The sequence below is a fragment of the Fusarium phalaenopsidis genome, assembly GCF_050370095.1.
Source record: "Fusarium phalaenopsidis strain FUZ10S chromosome Unknown contig_32288, whole genome shotgun sequence".
NCBI classification, from domain to species: Eukaryota; Fungi; Ascomycota; class Sordariomycetes; order Hypocreales; family Nectriaceae; genus Fusarium; species Fusarium phalaenopsidis.
This window is the reverse complement of record NW_028145412.1, coordinates 830055-850445: the sequence shown is the minus strand read 5'-3', so window position 1 is coordinate 850445 and position 20391 is coordinate 830055. Positions and strand designations below refer to the sequence as shown.

Sequence of the window (20391 nt, the reverse complement as noted above, 5' to 3'; positions counted from 1 at the left end):
CTGAAGAGGGAAACCATTGAACGACAGCAGGCTCCGCACAACTCAAGTGCCCCCCGCCCGAGTCGATGACACAAAGTTTGCGGCAGTCGAAGCAGAAGGCCACTGTGGGATCATCCTTCTCGAGCAGCAGAAGGAACTCATCCCTTTCTGAAAGTTCGAACTGCCTTGAAGGGTTGGAGGGGATCTGATCGGGATAGTATCCAAGGACCGGCACTCTGCCAGTTGTGTAGAGAGTGGTAAAAAGGAACTTGGCTGTAAGAGCGAGAGCGACGCAAGAGCGGGGAGGGAGATGCTCTAGGATCATAAAAATGATTTCCTAGGGAAGCGAGAGCATTTTGCCGTGATTTGGAACTTCTCTCAAGGTATTTGGTGGATATTGTACCACACTGAGGAAGAGGGGTGGATGGTTGGTGACAAGGAAAAGCTGAATCCGTGAGGCGTCTGGGGAGGCAACTTATTCATATACTGCATCTCATCCAACCATAAAGAGCAAACTCTTGGCGGTTTTGTTGAGTCACAGATCCGAGTTTAAACTTTCGGCCACTTCAAAGTTGCTCCCAGACTCGGGCGTACAGATACTGACCAAGTAGACGAAACTCAAGCATACTCGAGTCTACTTCAGGTTCTAGATCAGCCGAGTTGACTCCGGTGGGTGGAGGGGCTTGGTCAGGCCAATTCTTGGGCAGCTTTGGTAAAGAGGGGCCAAGTGGGTGTTATAAACGGTGATCATTATCGACGTTACTGGCAGATCGCAACGAGGGACTCAGAACGTGGTGACGCCTGGGCAGATACTCTCGAGAATTTCAGACAACTCTTTCCACAGCTTTTTCTGCGCCGCTTCCCTATCCTCGCCGCGAACGAAAGATGACAGCCCATCATTGTCCACTTCTCCATCTCTCATGTAGGCTCCGTGACTCTCAACTCCAGCAGATGAAGCTGCGACGAGGGTCCGACTCCCTACCTCAGTGGAACGGGCCAGGAGCAGTTTTAGAACAGCAACCATCCACCCGTTTTCACGTGTCAGCTGTGAATGGCACATGCCAGGCTGCAGCATATTGACTACCACGCCCGAGCCTTCCAGTCTTGATGCCAGCTCGCGGGTTAGAAAGACCTGCAGGAGTTTTGAAGCCGGGTAGCGCATGTTCATATTGGCCGTGGTCTCGTCATCGAGCGTTGTAAACGTGTTATCAGTCTTCCATTCTGGAAGATCTGTCCATGCGTGGACCTCGCTGGTCACCACGGATAAATAGGGAATTGCTCCTTGATTTTGCTGGGCCGTCGTTTTTAGTATAGGAACCAGCATGAGTGCTAGCAGAAAGGTGCTAATGACGTTGACGGTAATGTTGCGCTCGTGACCCTCGGCGGTGCTGTATCGTGTGGTTGCAATCCCAGCGTTCGCCATGAGAACGTCTAACCGCGGAAGCTTCACAGCTCTCGCTGCAAACGCTTTAACTGACTCATACGAGGCCAAGTCCACTTCCCAGACCTCGCAGACCCCGTGACGGCCAGTAGACTGCTCAATTGATTGTCTGGCGAGATCCCCCACTTCAACGTTGCGCACGGCGAGAATCACCCGTGCGGCGTCGAGTCGAACAAAGTGTCGAGCCGCTTCCAAGCCGAGCCCGACGTTGGACCCCGTCACGATGATGACCTGGCCGGTAAAGGTTGACGTCGGGTACTTTGGTTTGACAAAGAGCTGGGAGTATAGGAAGCCCATTGTGCTGAGAGTTGACAGGTATGTGTGTTTAAAATATGATGTAGCTGCCGACTTGAAAGAATGGCCCGCTGAGAATCATGTTTCCACAAAAAGTCAATGTCTTATACTTGCTGGTTCCAGACACTACAGGGATAGTCAATACGCTGTGGTGGTAACATGGAGATAAACTTGGCTAAGTCCGTTTGCATCTGGCAGACCCTACTGAAGCCCACATCCACTTCTACTCCAGTCACAGCCCAAATCTGCTCTCATTTCGCTTCCTTATACAGGCCATGCCGAGACCGAGACCGAGACCGATAAGCGCGGCTCTTCCCTTACAAAGCATACACCACACACAGACGATGTTGTTGGAATACTGAGTCGATGTTAATGCCTGGCTTGGACAGCGCTTGGCAAGGGTTGCATGAATTGATAAAGCCTTGGCAAAGCTTAATTCGCCGAGTCGGCGAAACATGTCCTATTCTGGAATGCCATGTATGTATGTGGCTGACCCAGTGACGCCGTTAACTCCGTATCTGTGTATACCTGATCAGGAGAGGGGCCACTCTCAGCGGCGGTCTAGTTAAACCCACCAGGAACTCCGGCCTGTTAGCAGTATATCAAGGGGAGTTCCCAGAGGCAGACACAACCCTTCCTCTACATTTCACACCTATCGCTAAAACTATCCCCATCTTTCATCCGTTACGCCGCCTTCATCCATCATGGACTTTAGCCTGCCCGAACCCCCAACTGAACTTGGACGCTACCGCATCCTCTCGCCAAAATGCGGTCTCCGTGTGTCTCCCCTCCAACTCGGCAGCATGTCAATCGGCGATGCTTGGTCCTCTTTCATGGGCAGTATGAACAAAGAGCAGGCATTTGAACTCCTCGATGCATACTACGCAGCTGGAGGCAACTTTATCGACACGGCCAATGGCTATCAGGATGAGCAGTCGGAGGCGTGGATAGGCGAGTGGATGGTGTCTCGCAAGAACCGAGACCAGCTCGTCATTGCGACCAAGTATACTACTGAGTATAAGGCTCATGAGCTAGGAAAGGGAAAGACACCTAACCACTGCGGGAACCACAAGAGGAGCTTACATATGAGTGTGAGAGATTCTCTGGCAAAGCTGCAGACGGATTGGATCGACATTCTCTATCTGCATTGGTGGGACTATACCACGTCGATTGAGGAGGTGATGAATAGCCTGCATATCCTGGTAGAGCAGGGTAAGGTGCTCTACCTAGGTGTCTCTGATACTCCTGCATGGGTTGTCAGCGCCGCAAACACGTATGCAGTCGCCCACGGCAAGACACCCTTCTGTATCTACCAAGGTCGCTGGAACGTCATGCTACGCGACTTTGAACGAGAGGTTATCCCAATGGCCCGTCACTTTGGCATGGCCCTGTCGCCTTGGGACGTTCTCGGCAGCGGGAAATTCCAGAGCAGGAAGCAAGTCGAGGAGCGCAAGAAGAGCGGCGAACCTCTTCGAAGTCTGTTTAGCGGCGATTCGAGCCAGAGCCAGACGGAGGATGAGATAAGGATGAGTGAGGCACTTGCCACTGTGGCAACTGAGCATGGAATCGAGTCCGTTACTGCTATCGCGCTCGCCTACGTCATGGCCAAGGCACCCAACGTCTTCCCTCTTGTTGGTGGGAGGAAGGTTAAGCATCTGCACGACAATATTCAGTCGCTCAAGATCAGATTGACGGAGAAGCAAGTTGAGTACCTGGAGAGCGTGAAACCGCTCGACGTCGGATTTCCCAGCAATTTCCTTGGAGAGGATCCGAATGTATCTGGTCACGCAGGGGGGCTGCTAGCTCAGTCTGCGCCTTTGGCATTTGTAAGATCTTCCAGGGCAATTGGGTATGAGAACTGAGGACAGCGAGTCGTTAGACCAAAAGTTGGCCAAGCCAAGGATGGGATTACATAGTTGAGTGTAGGTAGTTTAATGGGATGTTGAAGCGTCTGTAGAACCAGGCCGTGAACTATCTTAGGGCTCTGTGATACTCGTGAGATTCTGAATGAGGCCAGTCAACAGAAGAACAAGACCCAGAGTCTCGAAGCCCAACCGTCCAACTTGTCATACCTCTCAGGGACTGAGACTCTTAAGCAACATGCTTATCAGCACTGCAATCTTCATGTCACCCAATAAAGTGGAGGTCGATGAAGGAGGAATAGCTGATGGTCCAGCACTTGTCACGAGGCACAAGCAGCGACCAAGGAATCCGAGCCTGTGAGCAATTGATAGAAATATACTATAGAAAGTGCTTGTTTGTGCGCACTGGACTACGCGCTGGTTATCGTCAAAGCAGCAAGTCAATCGGAGTGTACATATTGACAGAAACGCGCAAAAAATAAACCTCAAGCTTGAATGGCCGAGTGGTTAAGGCGGTGGTCTTAAGCACCACTCCCGTGAGGGATCGTCAGTTCGAATCTGGCTTCAAGCAGGTTTTTTTTTTGCTTCCCATTTCTAAAATGGGTCGCACATGCCTCTCTCTCTGCTCTTGTCGCCAAACATGGATCCACCGCGACACATCTCGACAGGCAGGTGCACGATGCCGCAAGTCATCAACTAACACGTCTCTCAAATGTACACACCATCAACATTATCGCTGTTTACGGCCTCATCTCTGGACACACGGTACAGAGAGGCCCTCTTTGTAAGCCCGCCCAGCTCGAGAACCTTCAAAATTCATCATCATCACGCAAAACATCCCCTCCAGGCAGCCCTCGCTTTGCGTCTGCGGCTTCATGCAGCATCAAGTTTCACGGTAATCTTGTATCGGGAACCGCATGCTTTGCCATTGTGTCTGAGACTCTATTTCGGCGACAGGGAATGCCCAAATGAACCATTCGCTCGCCCCTCGCTCGCAGCCGTTCAAATCTCATCCTTTGTTCTCTTTCACCTTTCACCTTGATCGATCACGAACCGTCTCCCACCATGGAAAGCGAAAAGGAGAGACAGCGGGCAACGACGGAATCCCGTCCGCCTAGACAGCCAGACCCGGCGTTCTATGAGCAGAAAGATAGCATGCTACTCCGACTTCTTCCCCAGGAGCTTCGACTCAAGATCTACGCACACCTCTTCTCTTCGAAAAGACTTCAATGGGGCGTCAGAAAGGGCAACAAGGCCCTTTATCCAAGAACAACGCCTCGACAGACTCTCGCTCTCGTCCGAACTTGCCGCCGAGTCAGAGACGAGATTGGCGATAGCTGGGTCGGCCAGATTCACTTCACCTTCAAGACACCTGAGGCCCTACTCAACGTATTAACGGCATTGCCTGTCGCGACTCTCTCAAAACTCCGGCATGTACGGGTCACCACAGAGAATCTCATGACCGAGCCTCTACCAGGAGGGGCGGGGGTTGGCTTCTATTATCTAGATGGCATGTTCAAACTACTCCCAGGTCTCCGTCTTGATACACTTACGGTACAGGACACCGCCGCCATGTTCATGCAAGCAAGCTACGCAATTCTGGACGAGTATATCTCGAAAAGCTGCGGGTGGAAGGAACTTTACTATATCAGCTGCGAATCGAGACTACTTGGATTTCCGATCATGAAAGTTATACGCCATCCACAGCCAGCGCACTGGCAACGCGCAATGGATGCCAGGGATGGTTTCGAAACTAAACTCTCTGTCACCATCTATCGTTCCACTCTGTGCGACGTGCCTGGCTCAGTCCTGGACCCCAACACCCGCGTGGTGTTCGAACAGGACATGTCTGGCGACTGGATAGATGGACTTCCCCCTGGTACCGAAGAAGATGAAGCCCTAACCAAGGAAGGCGAGAGCGGGAAAGAGATGATGGTGGCTTTCAAGAGAGGCTTTGGTGTCGACTACGAGGAGAAGGAGGGGTCGCCGTTCGTAGAGCGCGACATCCGTAGGAACGCTCCAGGACTGACCTGGCAAGAGATTCGGCGCATCAATATGGAGGCAGGATTGCCTCATGGCGATTCTTCTATGCATTCCCGGTATAAATGGGAATCAGAAGAAGACGACTGATGCGGATACGAATATGAACTGGCACGGTAGCATCAACAGACCCTTTACTTATCCGACTTAATAAATTGTCAAGCTCTACCTAGTAGATGTTCATTAGTACTCGTCGAGGCAAGTGAACCTTCTCAGGCGGAACCTAATGACCTTCAGAGCCATTCTCGATATCACTCATGTCTTGACCTCGTCCCGTCAATCTTCTATAGAAATCCTCGCCATCTTCGCTCGGTGGAGGCGAGATGCCATCATGATCCTTATGGGACTCCTCTGCCTCTTCTTGACAAGGGGAGTCGTGATCAATCCAATAGTCGATAAAGTTATCCTCCTCATCCTCCACTGGTCGTGTTAATCTCCAAAATGCTTCTTCACCATCTTCTTCAGATGGAGGTTCAAGGCCATCTTCGGGCTCGAGAGCATGAAGTAAGTCTTCATCCTCGTCGATCTGGCGGTCTTGGTATGCTTCTAGCGAGTTTTCTAACAGATATTGGGCCTCCAACTCTGCTTCATCGGCACTCATGTCATCCAAATCCATCTCGTCCATGTAGTCCTCTTCTGGATTCATGTCATTGGTCGCGTACTGCTCAGGGCTAAGATCCGGGTTATAATGCGTACGCCTCCAAACATCAGACTCTCGAGAAATATGGCCCATCTGATCCACTGAAGGACTGCGTGGATACCTGTTGTGGTAGTTCAAGGCGTACGCTGGGATACCATCCTCATTGATGGGATCTGGCTCTGCTTCAACGGGACCTTCGCCATTTTGATCGCATTCTGAACATGAGGTATGCTTGCAGCGTTGTGAAGGCTGCTTCCAATAGTTTTCATCACCTCCGGTCTCTGGGTATCGTTTGTCATCCCAATATGGGCAAAGAGACTCGTGTCCAAGCCATAGTCTCTCAAAGTCTTGTCTGCTGTAACTTTTGTTGTACCTTGGAACTCTTGGGTACGAGGCTCGGAACTGTTTTAGGTCGTAGCCACAGATGGCGACAGCCGCGTCCCAGAGATCGCCTCTGTATGAGCCCTTGGATGAATACTGGTTGTCGTTCTCGTTGGGCAGATAGGCTCGCATTGCAACCGGATTGTCGTGATGGTCCACTGCAGAGGGGTCTGCACCTTGCCGAATCAAGTAGACAAGGGTTTCAAGTTCATCCCTATCTTCTGTTTGATGGGCGGTGTACACAAGACTATGCAAGCACGTAAATCCAAGCGTCTGATGATCGTCCGGAGACCAAGATTGGACTATGCGGGCATTCAAGTCGGCTCCAGCAGCGACAAGCATGCCCACTGCTTTCCGCTTGCTCGTTGATCTCGAGTCGGCCATGCAGATCTGGTGCAATCTTGTTCGGCCATTCATATCTGAACTCTCAAAGTCGTGTAGGGCAAAGTGACTGCCGTGCTTCAGAAAGAGCTCTACAGATGGCTGTACAGATATGAGCATCAAGTCAACACGGAAGGCAAGATACTTACAATATCTGAGCTGCAAGCAGCAGATAGTGGATTATCCCACCCTGGGTAAGATAGTGTTGGGTCGGCCATGTTCTCAAGCAAAACCAGTGTTGTATCGTGGCGACTCAATCCTGTGATGTGGCTGAGAGCAGTTCCACTGTTCTCTCCCATCTCATCGACATCTGCACCTGACTCAATGAGGAACTTGCACATGTCGACGCTTCCTGCAGCTGCATACTAGACCAAGATCAGCTTCAAAGACTATGGAATGCTGGATCCGTTGATCTCACGTGTAATAGAGGCATGCCCTGCTCGTCGTGATCTCTGAGGCTTGCCTTACCCTCATCCAGCAAGACACGAAACTCCCTCAGCTTACCCTCCTGCACCAGACGAAATACAGGTGATCCATTCGGAATAATCGGACAAACTGAAATACGCGGTATGCTCTGGATACTGCGATCAAATAACTGTCCTTGAGAGACTGAGATGGAAAACATCCACGGCGAGGTTGAGGGACGGAACATGATGTTTGCAACGACATCCCGGTGGATGCTCGCGTTCTCGGAGGAATCGGATCTCCGGGAGACTCTTCTTCGTTTGTTTACGGATACTGTGAGGAAGCCGTATTCGACGTCGATTTCTTCTCTTGCTCGCTTCTGCTTGATGATGGCGCCAGTTGGTAGATGGGCGCGGAAATGAGCAGAGTTGGGAACTGGCACGTAAGCTTGGTTCTCATCGATGACGAATATGAAACACAAGGATCGAGGATTTATGGTACCTGGTTGGTTGATGGCAACAATGGGAGCCGAGAGCATCAAGCCCTCGATCAACTTCAAGTCTCTCCGTACTTGACCATCATCATCTTCTACTACATATGGATTTGAAGCCGCCTTTCCCTTTCTAGTCTGCTTAGTCGAAACTTTGTCTCTAGCTATCAGAATGAACTTTCTCAGGTCGTCGATGATTTGCTCTGCATCATCTGCGTCCAGAGTCAACCCATCGTGATCGACGAGACTGGATAGGCGTGAAATGCTCGCTTCGAGTTCTGAACAGAGAGTCATGGTTTCAAGGTTCTGGGTGATGGAAGCCGAAGCGTCTTCGGAGGTATCATCGTGTTGGGCTGTGGAGGCCGCGTCACTGTTGTCGAGGCGGGAATGTAGTCTTGCGACCTCGCCGAGAATTTGCTCTAAAATCCCAGTTGTTGCTGTTGCTTGGTTGTCGATCTTTGAAGTTGTGTCTGAAATCGCCTGCGCCTGAAGCAAGCCAAGATACAAGTTGGCCTGTGTCGTCTTGTCTCGCACCCTGCTTCGTGCCTCTTCGAGCTCCTCTTTCTTCACATACCCAAGAATTCCCTTGTACACCTGACTGGATCGGCTACTGTCTGGCTTCTTCTTAAACTGCTGCAACCGACTCTGGATGCTGGAAAGCTCAGCCGTACAGGCCTGGAGCATGTCCTGGAAAGAGGTGATTGTGCTGCTCGGAGCATGGCTCAATGGACAGTGCGTCAAGCGTCCGAGGACTGACTGTAGAAGTTGAATGTCTTGCGCCAGTTCACGCACTATCCTCGGTGCATCCTTGATTGCGGAGAGTGATTCGTGGATGACCTTGGCCGATTTGAGGGCCAGTAGCACAAATGCCAGAGTGCTGGCGCCTGCGCCGATGGCTTCCATGGTTACACGGGGGCAAAAGTGCGCATTGAGTCGAATGTGTCAGTTCAAGATGTTGATACTCGATATGGCGGGCGTCGACATTTGATGGAGAGGTTGAAAGAACACAATCATGCCATGCTGCTTTGCAATCTCAGCCGCAGTGGCTATGTGAGGCGGTTTAAGCGCTGTGAGAAAGCCCTCAACCAGCTGAACCAATGGGCAGGGGTGATTGCTCGCAGGGGGCTGTGCATCGCGAGCCTTGGCGCTATCTTTCCCCTCTCATTCAGTCAAGGCATTCTTGAGGTTTCTCTTTGGGATAAGATCATCTCGTCTTCCCAAAAGTCCGCTTTGCTGCCTTGACTGGCCCGACATCCGGTCGAACGTGTCGGGAACCAGATTAGAGGCCTTTGGAAACCCATATGCAGCATGTGTAGCATTGCCGGAGATACTCATCGTGACGCGACGATAACAAGCTAGATCATCTAGGGGAAGGCAAACGTGAATACTGAAACCAAACCACACAAAGCTACCTGTGAGTGCATCCTTCATAGTAGACATGGCAGCACAGAGGCAAACCCTACTTTCTGCATTTCTTGGAGTCCTCCGACCAGTCATCGTGGATCGACAGAATTGGGACCTAGCAAATGGACCTTGATGCCTTGGCCTAGACATTTCCACCTTTGCGACGCTCGCCAAGGCGAGGCACAGCGGTTGTCAAAGACCCTTCTGAATATAAATAATAATAAGTTTAATAATTTTAATAATAATTTTAATAATTAAAATAAACTTTGACTTAAACTTATATTCTTTTCTTAATATTATATTATCCTATTACTCCTTATTCGCCGAGGTCGCTGTAAGCCGTCTCTTCGCAATGCTTCCCGCATCCCCAGTCTCCTCCTCCTCTAGCGCCTGCGCAGCACGGTGCCCGATGATGACGCCGCCCGTGTAGACCATGCCGTCAAAGAGCTCGTCTATCTCCTCGAGCGTCCTGCCCTTGGTCTCCACAAACAGCCAGTACACGACGATCAGGATGCCAAAGTTCCAGCTGCCGTTGATGGCGTAGTACTTCCAGCCGATCTTCTCGAGGGCGAGCGGGGCGGTGTAGAGGTTCAGGAAGCTGAAGGCGTAGCCGATGGCTTGGGCGACTACCACGCCCTTGGCTCGCTGGGAGTAGCGGAGGACTTCGGGGGGGTATGTATAGGCAAGAATCATCCTTTGTCGTTGTCAGTGGAGTCTGGATTGAAGAAAGGGTGGGACGACATACCAGCTGGTGGATACCGCAAGGAGGAACAGACCAACGACAACGACGGCACCAATAGCATATCCTGTTTCGTTGGGATGTTCATCCGAAAGGTACGAAAGACCAGAAAGCATGCCGAACAGAGCCACAGTGGCAGAAGTTCCGGCGACTGAGGGAGGCGTCAATTTCAACCAAGATGATGGGTTGGAGCGGTCAGACTTACTAAGAGGTTTGCGAGCGCCAATTCTGTCGATGAGGAAGACGCCTCCAACACTGCAAAAGGCCTTCCAGAGTAGCAGACCAATGTTGATGAGGATTACAGTCCTCCTGCTTTCAATTCCGAGCTTGGCAATGAGGAAGGATGAGAAATAGCTGTGATGAAGACGTCAGGGACAAGGGTTAATCGTTGGGGAGCCATGAACTTACAGAATCATGTTTCCTCCCAGGATCTGGTAGAAGATGTTCATAAGGACGGCAATACTGAACCGCTTCAGGTTGGGGGCTGCATTCTTCATCAGATGTCGTCGAGTTGCAAGAGGAAAAGTCAATCATACCAGGGGATACAAGGTCCTTCCAGCCTCCGTTGTTCTCTTTCTCATGCTCCAGGGCGCCAAGAATCTCCTGGCTTTCAGCGACGATCATTGGATGCTCGATATCACCGTCTGCGTGCAAGCGAGCGAGGATATTAGTAGCCTAGACTAATGTCAGCAGGGGTTGGACCAAGAGTGAAGCAAAATCTCTTACTTCTTCGCCGCGCCCCTTGTAGAAGAGCCATCTTGGGCTTTCCTCGACAAACGGCAAGAGACAGAGTGAGAGAACAGAGGGCACTGCCTCTCCCTTGATGTGCGTCAGAAATTGCAAGAACCGTTTCCTGGGGCACTCACCAGCATGATCCCCCTCCATGCCCAGTCTGACTGCTTGTCATATATCCCCAGAATGATGCAAGTGACCAAAAACGAGGTGAACGGCACCGAGACGAGGACCGAGCTCGAGAGCATGGACCTGTACTTGGGCGAGGCTAGCTCCATAACCCACATGGGGGCGATGGAGCCGTTTATGATGGTGGCGAAGCCAATGATGAAGCGACCGGCGATGAGCTGGGCGACTGCAAACCATGTGTGAGCGTGAGTCTGGATAACATGTTGGTAGTCATCACTTACCCTTGCCCGCCGACGCCTGCAGCACCACTCCGAGGATGATGCAGACTGAGCCCATGCCAAGGCCGGTCTTTCGTCCCCAGCGATCCACAATGGGGCCAACTACCGGAGAGCCAAAGATGCATCCAGCGCTGATGATGGCGACGTTGAGACCGATGAGATCACTGTCGAGGTTGAAGTCTGCCGAGCTGTTAGCGGAAGGCCTTGGCTGAGTGTGGTTGACCAACGTTCAAAGTACGGCTGGACCGCGTTCAGGTTGTTGATCATGCCGGCGTCGTAGGACAGGATGCAGATGTTGGACATGGCCACCACTAGGATGAGCACATGAGAAACGACCGGCCCCAGAGACAACAAAGCCATGGTGAGAAGAGTATTGAAGCAAGGTGGTTTTAGGTTCTGATTGATGTCGATGAGATCCGACAACGTGTTGGTAGCCTCGATGCCATAACTTGGAAGGGCCGACGTGTATTTGTAGACATACCGCATAGCCCGTATCTCCAAGCTCGAGGCGGCGTCGATAACACAGCACAGGGATGGATGTGTCTCGAGCCCCCTCCCCCGAGGCTGTCCAAGTATGGAAAGAATTGAAACCCGGGAGTCGATCTGAATCCCCGTTTCAATTGTGGGCCCGAGCAGACGCAAGCCAGGGCCCGGCTTGGTCTTGGTTCATGCAGAGAAACCTGGGGTCGAGCTAGCCCGATGAAGCTATCATGGCTTGAATGCCGGCTCACATGGTATCTAGCTTGTACCTGGGCACATTGGAATATCATCCAACTGTTGGTTATTCGTGTTGCTTTATTGCGTGTTTTATTTATTTTTGGAGATTTTTCGCTGCGAAATGCTGCTACTGATCATTACTTCATTCATGTTCTCCAGGCTCATCAAAAACAGCCTCCTCTTGCTCTATCTCTCCTAACCTCTACCTGTGAGATAACGTATCTTTACCCTGGTCTACTACAGAGTGACCCCTCCTCTGCCAAACTCTGTCTGCGTCGGCCCCCCTTCAGCTAGAGATAAAACCTAGGCCTAGCCTCTGCCGAAGAGAAAATGACCAGTCCATCCCAGCCCGCCGGTGTATTTTCCCGAGTATCCCGAGACCAGCAAAACTTCGGCCGAGCATCACCGTCTACGCGTGGCGCTCAATAACCCCGCTTCCCGCTCTCGAACAACTGCCAATTATCGATAGCTGGTATTTCCTTGTCAACAACAGAGACAGAGGGGGCACTGATAGCTTGTGGTGTGCTGTGTCGATAAACAACTACGAGATACGGGCGTGTTGATGTCGGAAAATTCACTGCTAACCCGATCGCAAATTGGTATCATTTGCCGGACTTTTGAGCCAAGTCAAGAAAGAAGGCAATGGTCAGGTCAGATGGACGGAGGATATTGGCAGTCGACCAGTCGCATGTCGGGCAATTCTAAGCTACTTTCGTGCCCATTACCCTCATGCAGCCGAGTCGGCCATCAGTCGTCGAAGCGGGCACCTACGTTAATTTTTCTTGAGTCGACAAGTCGCTTTGACATCACATCATGTTGCATAGTTACGTGTACCACTAAATCACGCTCGTATTTCAAACTACTGTGTCTTGGCTATCTGGACGGGTACCCCGAGAATGCAATACCTACCTTTGCCACCGAGTGCTTTCAGGACTCAGACCATCATATCAGCTGGCATTAACGACAAAGCTAGCAAGGGGACCGTGAAGTAAGAACTTGAGTAGTCAGGGTGGACCGGGCACAGGGCACACCCAAGTGTTACAATGATACACTGCAAGACTGATCTGACGCAAATATTTCTATTGTGCAAATATCTACCTGTTGCAAACATGTAAACTTGGCAAGGACAAACAAGCATCCATGGGACCATCTAGCAAAGCACCCTTTACCAATATCCACCCTCAGGCGGAGAAACAGCCACATCGTCAAGATGACCCACGACTCCCTTCTTAATATCCTCCGCCACCTTGGGAAACTGCTCTGTGGCAAACTGCAGGGGGTCCCACGGCTTCAGCTTCGGAAACCTCTTCTTCGCCCACTCCTCAGGCGCCGCCTCGATGTCGTCCCAGGGAATCTTGTAGAACGCATCCCGATTCGTCTGCCCGCTCTTGTGCACGGCGTTGGACCGGTGGTAGCGGATCCGCTGCGCGGCCTCTAGAGCGAGCTTGACGTCTCCCTCGGACATGGCCAGGCACTGGGCCACTGTGACGGCGTCCTCCAGCGCCTGGGACGCGCCCTGGCCGGCGGTTGGCAGGTTTGCGTGGGCTGCGTCGCCGATTAGGATGGTGCGGCCGCCCTTGCTCACCCAGTTGTCTATCGTGGGGCGGTAGACAAGCTTGAAGTCGATGGTCTTGCCCACGGGGGTTACTTCGTACAGTGCCTGGGCGTCCTCAGCGGTGAAGTACTTCATCCACTTGGCCAGGTGCTCTCGCTCCGCGATATTTGACCAAGACTCGCTGGATTCTTTGTCGTCCTATGATGTCGAGTATTAGGCGCCCGTTCGTTGTGTCAAGGCTTGCTAGCTTACCGGATGAATCAAAACCCAAGCAATGTCCTTGCCCTGGTTCCAGACAAAAGCCATGAGGCTCAAGTTGTCGTACATCCAAAACCTGACAGTGTCCCTGTCGGTATGATACAGATTCTTCAGCCCGGGATGCTTCAGCATTTCTTCGTCGGTCTTGAAGAAGCTCCTGAACACTGCCCAGCCGCTGTTCTTCCCGTCCTTGCTATCATTATCAAGGCCGAGGACCTTCTCGCGGGCGATGGACCGCGGTCCATCTGCGGCAATGACACAGTCACCCCAGAGAGTTTCGCCGGAGGAGAGCAAGACGCCCGCTCTGCCATCTTCTTCGAGGTACTCGGTAACAGCTATTCCGATCCTGATATCCTTGACCAGTTTCTTTGCTTGGGCGAGGAAAATGGAGTGGACTTGACCTCGGTGGCCGGCGTACGTAATGTTGTGTTCTTTGCCGTCTCTCGCCCAGGGCACGTTGGTGAGGAACTTTCCATCGTACTTGCAGAGCTCCATCGTCCGGATGCGGCTGCACCCGGTGTCGTGAATCTGCTGGCCGACCTTGCCATTGTCCCATCGATGGATGATACGGCCAGCGTTGGGGAAGAAGTCAAGAATGTCTGTAAAGACACATGGATGAGTTAGCTTGTTCCGGAAGACAGAGGTGATGGACACTTGGAAGGTTATGACTTGCCACCCTGGTTGTTTGAGTCGGGGTACTTTTCAATGACAGACACATCCATGCCACGGTCAGCGCATTCAATAGCTGCCCCCAAGCCGCCGAAGCCGGCACCGACGATGATGACCTTGAGCTTCTTGACCGTCATCTTTCACGTAGTTCTAGATGTTTAGGACGATGACAATGCTGCTGTGATTCGAGAGATACTCCAACACATCCCACGTCTCAACATACGGATATAAAAGTATCATCCATCATGTGGATCGAACTATTACTGACCCAAGCCGAGCCTAGATAATCCCGAATGAAGTTATCTCGATCAGCCTCGCCTCGGGGTCCCGTCCGAAAATCCCGACACGCCCGAGGATCCGTGCCACGCAACATTGCCTTGGCGAGGCTTGTCGGAACCAAGCTCAAGACATCCATCGGCCTATCTTTAGCGTGAAAAGCACAGGAAAATGACTGTTCGTTCCAGGAATCCCTTAGCATTGCCACTCTCGGTTCACAAACCTTGGCTACTCCTCCCTCGCCGGCGGCTTTCCACCACCAATCACAATACTTTGTATTGCCTCCTTGTCACAACTCTGCAACACTCAACCTCAAGTCAACCAAACAATCACCATGACGACAACCGCAGAGTCAGAGCGCGTCCCAGAGTTCGAGACCCTGCAGGTCCACGCAGGCCAGACGCTCGACTCGGCGACCCTGGCCCGCGGCGTGCCAATCTACCAGACCTACGTCTTCAACTTCCGCAGCTCGGCCCACGCCGCCCGCCTCTTCAACCTCGAGGAGGAGGGCGAGATTGCCACCCGCACGGGAAACCCGACCACGACGGTCGTCGAGCGCCGCATCGCAGCGCTTGAAGGCGGCGTGGCGGCCGTGGCAGTGGCTTCCGGCCAGGCTGCCGTCTTCATGACCATGGTCGCCCTGGCTGGGCACGGCGAGAACATCGTCGCCAGCAAGCACTATTACCACGGGGCGTACAACCAGTTCTCCTTCCTGCTGCCCGAGTTTGGCGTCGAGTGCCGCGTGGTGGAGGAGTCTGCCGAGGCGGTGCGGAAGGCCATCGATGAGCGCACCAAGGCTGTCTACATCGAGACGGTCGGGCATCCCAACTTCAACGTGCCCGACATTGAAGCCATCGCCAAGGTTGCGCACGAAGCTGGTGTCCCGCTCGTGGTTGAGAACACGGTGGGCTGCGCGTACTTCTGCCAGCCCATCAAGCACGGCGCCGACATCGTCGTGGAGAGCATGAGCAAGTGGATCGGCGGCCACGGCAGCGCCACAGGTGGCATCATCGTCGACTCGGGCAACTTCAACTGGAAGGACTCGACGCGGTTCCCGCAGTTCAACAAGCCCTGCCCCGGCTTCCACGGCCTCAACTTCAGTGACAAGTTTGGACGGGAAGGCTTCATCATGCGCATCCGAGGCCAGATACTACGCGACGTTGGCTCGTGTCTGTCTCCATTCAACAGCCAGCAGTTCATCCTCGGGATTGAAACGCTAAGCTTGCGGTGCGAGAGACACGCTCAGAATACGATTGCCCTTGCCACGTGGCTGCAGAAGCATGAGAACGTCGAGTGGGTTTCGTACCCGGGTCTTCCAAGCCACCAGCATTACGAGCTCGCGCTCAAGTATCTCCCTCGTGGCGCTGGAGCGGTGCTCATGTTTGGCATCAAGGGCGGAGCTGATGCGGGCGAGCAGTTGGTTGACAACTTCAAGATGATCTCGAACAACCCTGGGTAAGACACTCCTGAACCGAGTCTGACCTTTTAGCTAACAACTTCAGATATGGCGATGCTAAGACAACTGCTATCCATCCCTGGTCTACCACGCACAAGGTAATGTTGCCGCAGGAGAAGATCGACCTCGGTGTTGCGCCAGAGATGGTGAGGGTCTCTGTTGGTATTGAGCACATCAAGGATATCATATATGATATTGAGCAGAGCATGTGCGTGAGCCCGGCGGTGCCAGGTGGGAAATAAGCATCTAGAATAAAGGCTTGTCATCAAACTTGGTCAATATTGCCAATAAGCATGCTCTGGACATCAAACTTGATTGAAAAAGCCTAGCCAATACCTGCAATTTAACTTGCCATGACTGGCCTTTCGAAAGCACGAGTGCCTTCTTTGAACACTGTTGACATTCTAAATGAGCTTGGTATGATAACAAGGCGGTTTTCTTCCACATTCATTTCCAGAGTCCAAGTCCATTTCACTTCCTGCCCTTCAACCATGCCTCAGCCTCTTTGATGTCCTTCTCAATGTCATCCTTCCAAATCCACCTCATCCTATCCTTCAAGTTCTCTCGAATCTTATCAATATCATCCCCCTCCGTCTCAAAGTGCCAAACATGTCCCGCCTCCCTGCTTGTCTTGACAAGCTTATTCGTGCGCTCGACCCGAGCCCTGCTAAACGCTTCAAAGACAGAAGGCAGATCAGTTGCCTTCTTAGCATGCTGCAGAAGTCGCCCAAGCACGTATGCACCCTCCACGGCCATGCCGGCGCCAGCTCCCTGGAAGGGCGTTGAGCCGTGCGCCGAATCTCCCAGCAGGCACAGATTTCCCTTGTGGAAGGCGTCTGTCGGCGGGGAGTCAAAGAGGGCCCAGATGTCGGACTGGCCCATCAGCTGGACGATGTGGCGCACGTCGGAGCCCCAATCCTTGAAGCTGTCGACCATCTGCTCCTTCGTGGCTGGGATGGCCATCCTCTCATGCGGCCAGTCCTTGGCTGACTGGAATGCCACCACGTTCATCATCCGGCCTCCGGCCACGGGGAATGTGAGTATGTGGCCGTGGTAGCCGAGGTAGGCCTGGCAGTTCACGGCCTTTTCCTCGCCGAGCAGCTCGACCGCCTTGTCCATGGGGACCAAACCACGATAGCAGTATTTGCCGGTGTATACGGGGTTGGCGGCGGGGTTGTCTTCGCCTAGCATGACACGTCGTGTGCGGCTCTTGATGCCGTCGCAGCCAATGACTGCACTATGGCGTGCCGTTGATCCATCCTCGAATGACAACACCACGCCTTCGGCGCCAAGATCCTGGATGTCGACAAGATTCTTGCCAAAGCGAGCAATGTCCGATGGAAGATGCTTGACCAGCTCGTCAATGAGATACGTGCGATTCACCATCCAGCTCCCAGGCTCAGGGTGGTTGACGGCGCCAAGAAACGCCCCGGCGACGACACCTCTTGCCCTCGCAGCCTCGTCGACACCGTCCATGCCAACTCGAAAATCAAACCACGTGCCCTTCTTCTCCGGGAATGTGTTTCCATTCGCACGAGCACCCACAGCAGCCGCAAGAAGCTCTGAGATGTTACTCATGGCCTTGATGGCATTGGGTCCAAACGCGACGCCTGCGCCAATCTCGCCAAACTTTGGCGCGTTCTCGTACACCGTTACGGGAATGGAGGTGTACCTTGTGATGGATACGGCGAGGCAGAGGCCGCCGATGCCGCCGCCGACGATGGCGAGGTTGAAATCTGGTGCAGTCATGCTTGGGGGCTTGGGGGGGAATGTTGAGAGGCGGGTTGCGAGGTAGGATAGATATGTTGATATACTAGATCCCATGAAGTGAAGATATAAATGTTCTATTTCTTGAAGCTATTTCTGAGACACACGTAAGAGTGTCACTATTTCTAGTACCGGTTCCCGTGTTATGCCAGTAGACCGAGGTGAGCCAACGGATCCCATCACGGACGGGCATTTCGCCAAGAGGAATTTTAGATTTCGACCCTGCCAGGCGACAGCAAGTCTTGTTTCGGCCCAAGTAAAATTCCGAGTCCTGACCCGGCGGCATATCAGAGGACCATCAGGGTCTCAGCTGGTCGGCCGAGGACTCCGTGAGGACCGTCACTTATGCACGTACACCCGGGTGTGGCTCCGAATGCTTGACTCAATGCGATATGGCTGCAGCCGACTTCTAGATTGCGTGGGAGAGATATCGTCCAGCTGGTGGAGTTGTTCTTTATTCCTCGTCTCGCTCGTTCTCTCACCCAAGTCCACCATCACCATACACACTCTTGCTGAATCACCATGTCGGCCAAATTCGAAATTTACTATCCCATCCTAGCATCCAAGCTCGAGCAGAATTCTCTTGCGGTGGCGGGATGGGGAATGCTCAGCGCTGTGCTCTGCGGAGCCTTGTTTGTCTGGTCTTTTGCGGTTGACGCCAGGATGCCGAAGCTGCCTATTGCCATGCAGGAAGAGGTGCCAAACAAGAAGAAGCGAATTGAAATTTTCATCAAAGATACCCGGAGACTGCTCATTGATGGCTACAACAAGGTATGGTGCTGTTTCTCTGAGCTGTTGGGTGCTGACTTGGCATCTTCCAGTTTCAAGATCAAGTCTTTGGAATCACAACTACAGAAGGTGAGAATACTCAAGACCTTGTTCCAAGTTCCAAAAAGGTTCAAGGTCATTGACTCATTCCTGTCCAGGAACTAATATCATTATCCCTCTCGACCTACTCCATGGCCTTGGCAGTCAAAAGTCGTTAAGTTTCTCAGCATTCTTGGAAGAGGAGGTATATATTCCATGCAATCACAAGCTATAAAGCATTACTAATAGTTTCCCTCGGTAAATGACAGTTTAGTATGAAAAAGTACACCAAAGTGGGCAATCTAGACGAAAAGCAGATCAACATTGTGAACAGAAAGCTGAATCCAACCCTTCGTAAGTGCAGGCCCATATCCTTCACATTGAGTGTTTGTTCTAATACTTCTAGCGCAATATGTCCCTGTCATTCAAGAGTTGATCCGCAGACACTGGCCACTGGAGAGTTTTGACAGTAAGTGTGCCGTCCGAAACATCCATCGCTTTACCAATCCCCCTGTCTTGGCCACTTGAACTACCACTGATCATCCCACGTACAGAACCTACCGTCACAAAGCCGTGGCCGCACGTCATGCGTCTCGTCTCCCGCATCTCGGCCCGAGTCTTCCACAGCGCCGCCTCGGCCGACAACGACCACTGGCTAGACATTGCCAGTGAACATGTACACTCCGCCGTCGTATGGACCGAGAACCTGAAGAAGTGGCCCGCCATACTCCGTCCCCTAGTTTACCGATTCGTCAAAGGTAGAGGGTACATGATGCAGCGCTTCGAAGAAGGCAAGGCCCTGGTGGCTCAGACGCTGGAAAACAAGAAGGCAAATGGGGGCAAGCCTCTGAGCGACCCTCAGTCGCTTCTAGATTATCTCTACGAGAGCGAGCTGGGCCCTGATGATGTCGAGGCGCATACCATTGCCCAGATTAACCTGTGCGTGGCTGCCATTCAGTCCATGGCTGCGACGGTGACTCAGTGTCTCATGGATCTTGCTACGCATCCCGAGTATGCGCCAGAGCTCATTGAGGAGATCAAGGCAGTGGTTGAGAAGAACAATGGTGTGGTGGATAAGCGGGTACTGACTGAGGTGTGGAAGCTGGACAGCTTCATCAAGGAGACTCAACGGTTGAACCCTCCCGACCTGAGTGAGTTACCTACCAAGCGCCACCATACAGAAAGAAACGGTAACTAAAATCCTGCAGCTAGCTTTCAGCGAAAGGCTCTCTCAGACATGACCTTGTCCAACGGCCTCCGCATCCCTAAAGGCGCCCGCATTGTCCTTCCAACGGGAGCGATCAACATGGACCGGGAGTTTTTCGAAGACCCCCAGACCTTTGATGGCTTCCGATACTACAGGATCCGAACTGCAAATGAGGAGGCCCGGAACACAAACCAGATGGTCACTGTCGGCAAGAAGGACTTGGCGTGGGGCTACGGCAAACATGCCTGCCCCGGTCGGTACATCGCCGAGGTGGCCATGAAGCTGCTCGTGATTGAGTTTCTCATGCGCTACGACATTCGGCTGCCGGAGAATGTGAAGGAGAGGCCGAAGAATATTGAGTTTGAGGGCTTGGTATGTTGCTTCCATCCTTGACCATGAGCTGCTTGGTGTACTAACTTGGTCAGATTATCCCAGATCCCGAGTGGGAATTGACGATGAAGAGTCGATGATGTCGTCCAGGGTC

At 52.5% G+C, this 20391-nt stretch overlaps 9 protein-coding genes and 1 non-coding gene across 10 annotated transcripts; 5 read left to right on the top strand and 5 right to left on the bottom strand.

Annotated features, from left to right (window-relative positions):
* Window positions 1–763: 763 nt before the first annotated feature.
* LRP88_03845 (uncharacterized protein) lies at window positions 764–1717 on the bottom strand (the record flags this gene model as incomplete). The annotated part of the gene is made up of 1 exon (XM_083240452.1): window positions 764–1717. The coding sequence occupies one exon, from the start codon at window positions 1715–1717 to the stop codon at window positions 764–766; it is 954 nt and encodes a 317-aa protein (XP_083103742.1).
* A 701-nt stretch (window positions 1718–2418) lies between these two features.
* LRP88_03844 (uncharacterized protein) lies at window positions 2419–3576 on the top strand (the record flags this gene model as incomplete). The annotated part of the gene is made up of 1 exon (XM_083240451.1): window positions 2419–3576. One exon carries the CDS (start codon window positions 2419–2421, stop codon window positions 3574–3576), a length of 1158 nt encoding a protein of 385 aa, XP_083103741.1.
* Window positions 3577–4065: 489 nt separating this feature from the next.
* Window positions 4066–4147, top strand: LRP88_03843. Its single transcript has one exon. It is a non-coding gene; the product is annotated as a tRNA-Leu (tRNA).
* Window positions 4148–4614: 467 nt separating this feature from the next.
* Window positions 4615–5706, top strand: LRP88_03842 (uncharacterized protein; the record flags this gene model as incomplete). Its single annotated transcript, XM_083240450.1, has 1 exon — window positions 4615–5706. The coding sequence occupies one exon, from the start codon at window positions 4615–4617 to the stop codon at window positions 5704–5706; it is 1092 nt and encodes a 363-aa protein (XP_083103740.1).
* A 133-nt stretch (window positions 5707–5839) lies between these two features.
* LRP88_03841 (uncharacterized protein) lies at window positions 5840–8816 on the bottom strand (the record flags this gene model as incomplete). Its single annotated transcript, XM_083240449.1, has 3 exons — window positions 5840–7120; window positions 7168–7383; window positions 7437–8816. The coding sequence occupies 3 exons, from the start codon at window positions 8814–8816 to the stop codon at window positions 5840–5842; spliced, it is 2877 nt and encodes a 958-aa protein (XP_083103739.1).
* An 810-nt stretch (window positions 8817–9626) lies between these two features.
* Window positions 9627–11555, bottom strand: LRP88_03840 (major facilitator superfamily domain-containing protein; the record flags this gene model as incomplete). Its single annotated transcript, XM_083240448.1, has 9 exons — window positions 9627–10011; window positions 10063–10207; window positions 10262–10410; window positions 10465–10540; window positions 10593–10731; window positions 10783–10875; window positions 10923–11143; window positions 11199–11375; window positions 11423–11555. 9 exons carry the CDS (start codon window positions 11553–11555, stop codon window positions 9627–9629), a joined length of 1518 nt encoding a protein of 505 aa, XP_083103738.1.
* Window positions 11556–13077: 1522 nt separating this feature from the next.
* On the bottom strand, window positions 13078–14531 carry LRP88_03839 (FAD-dependent oxidoreductase; the record flags this gene model as incomplete). The annotated part of the gene is made up of 3 exons (XM_083240447.1): window positions 13078–13665; window positions 13720–14324; window positions 14399–14531. The coding sequence occupies 3 exons, from the start codon at window positions 14529–14531 to the stop codon at window positions 13078–13080; spliced, it is 1326 nt and encodes a 441-aa protein (XP_083103737.1).
* A 473-nt stretch (window positions 14532–15004) lies between these two features.
* On the top strand, window positions 15005–16368 carry LRP88_03838 (O-acetylhomoserine aminocarboxypropyltransferase/cysteine synthase family protein; the record flags this gene model as incomplete). The annotated part of the gene is made up of 2 exons (XM_083240446.1): window positions 15005–16125; window positions 16173–16368. 2 exons carry the CDS (start codon window positions 15005–15007, stop codon window positions 16366–16368), a joined length of 1317 nt encoding a protein of 438 aa, XP_083103736.1.
* A 229-nt stretch (window positions 16369–16597) lies between these two features.
* On the bottom strand, window positions 16598–17875 carry LRP88_03837 (uncharacterized protein; the record flags this gene model as incomplete). Its single annotated transcript, XM_083240445.1, has 1 exon — window positions 16598–17875. The coding sequence occupies one exon, from the start codon at window positions 17873–17875 to the stop codon at window positions 16598–16600; it is 1278 nt and encodes a 425-aa protein (XP_083103735.1).
* Window positions 17876–18415: 540 nt separating this feature from the next.
* On the top strand, window positions 18416–20300 carry LRP88_03836 (cytochrome P450; the record flags this gene model as incomplete). The annotated part of the gene is made up of 5 exons (XM_083240444.1): window positions 18416–18664; window positions 18715–18751; window positions 19107–19169; window positions 19255–19851; window positions 19909–20300. The coding sequence occupies 5 exons, from the start codon at window positions 18416–18418 to the stop codon at window positions 20298–20300; spliced, it is 1338 nt and encodes a 445-aa protein (XP_083103734.1).
* Between the last annotated feature and the right edge of the window lie 91 nt (window positions 20301–20391).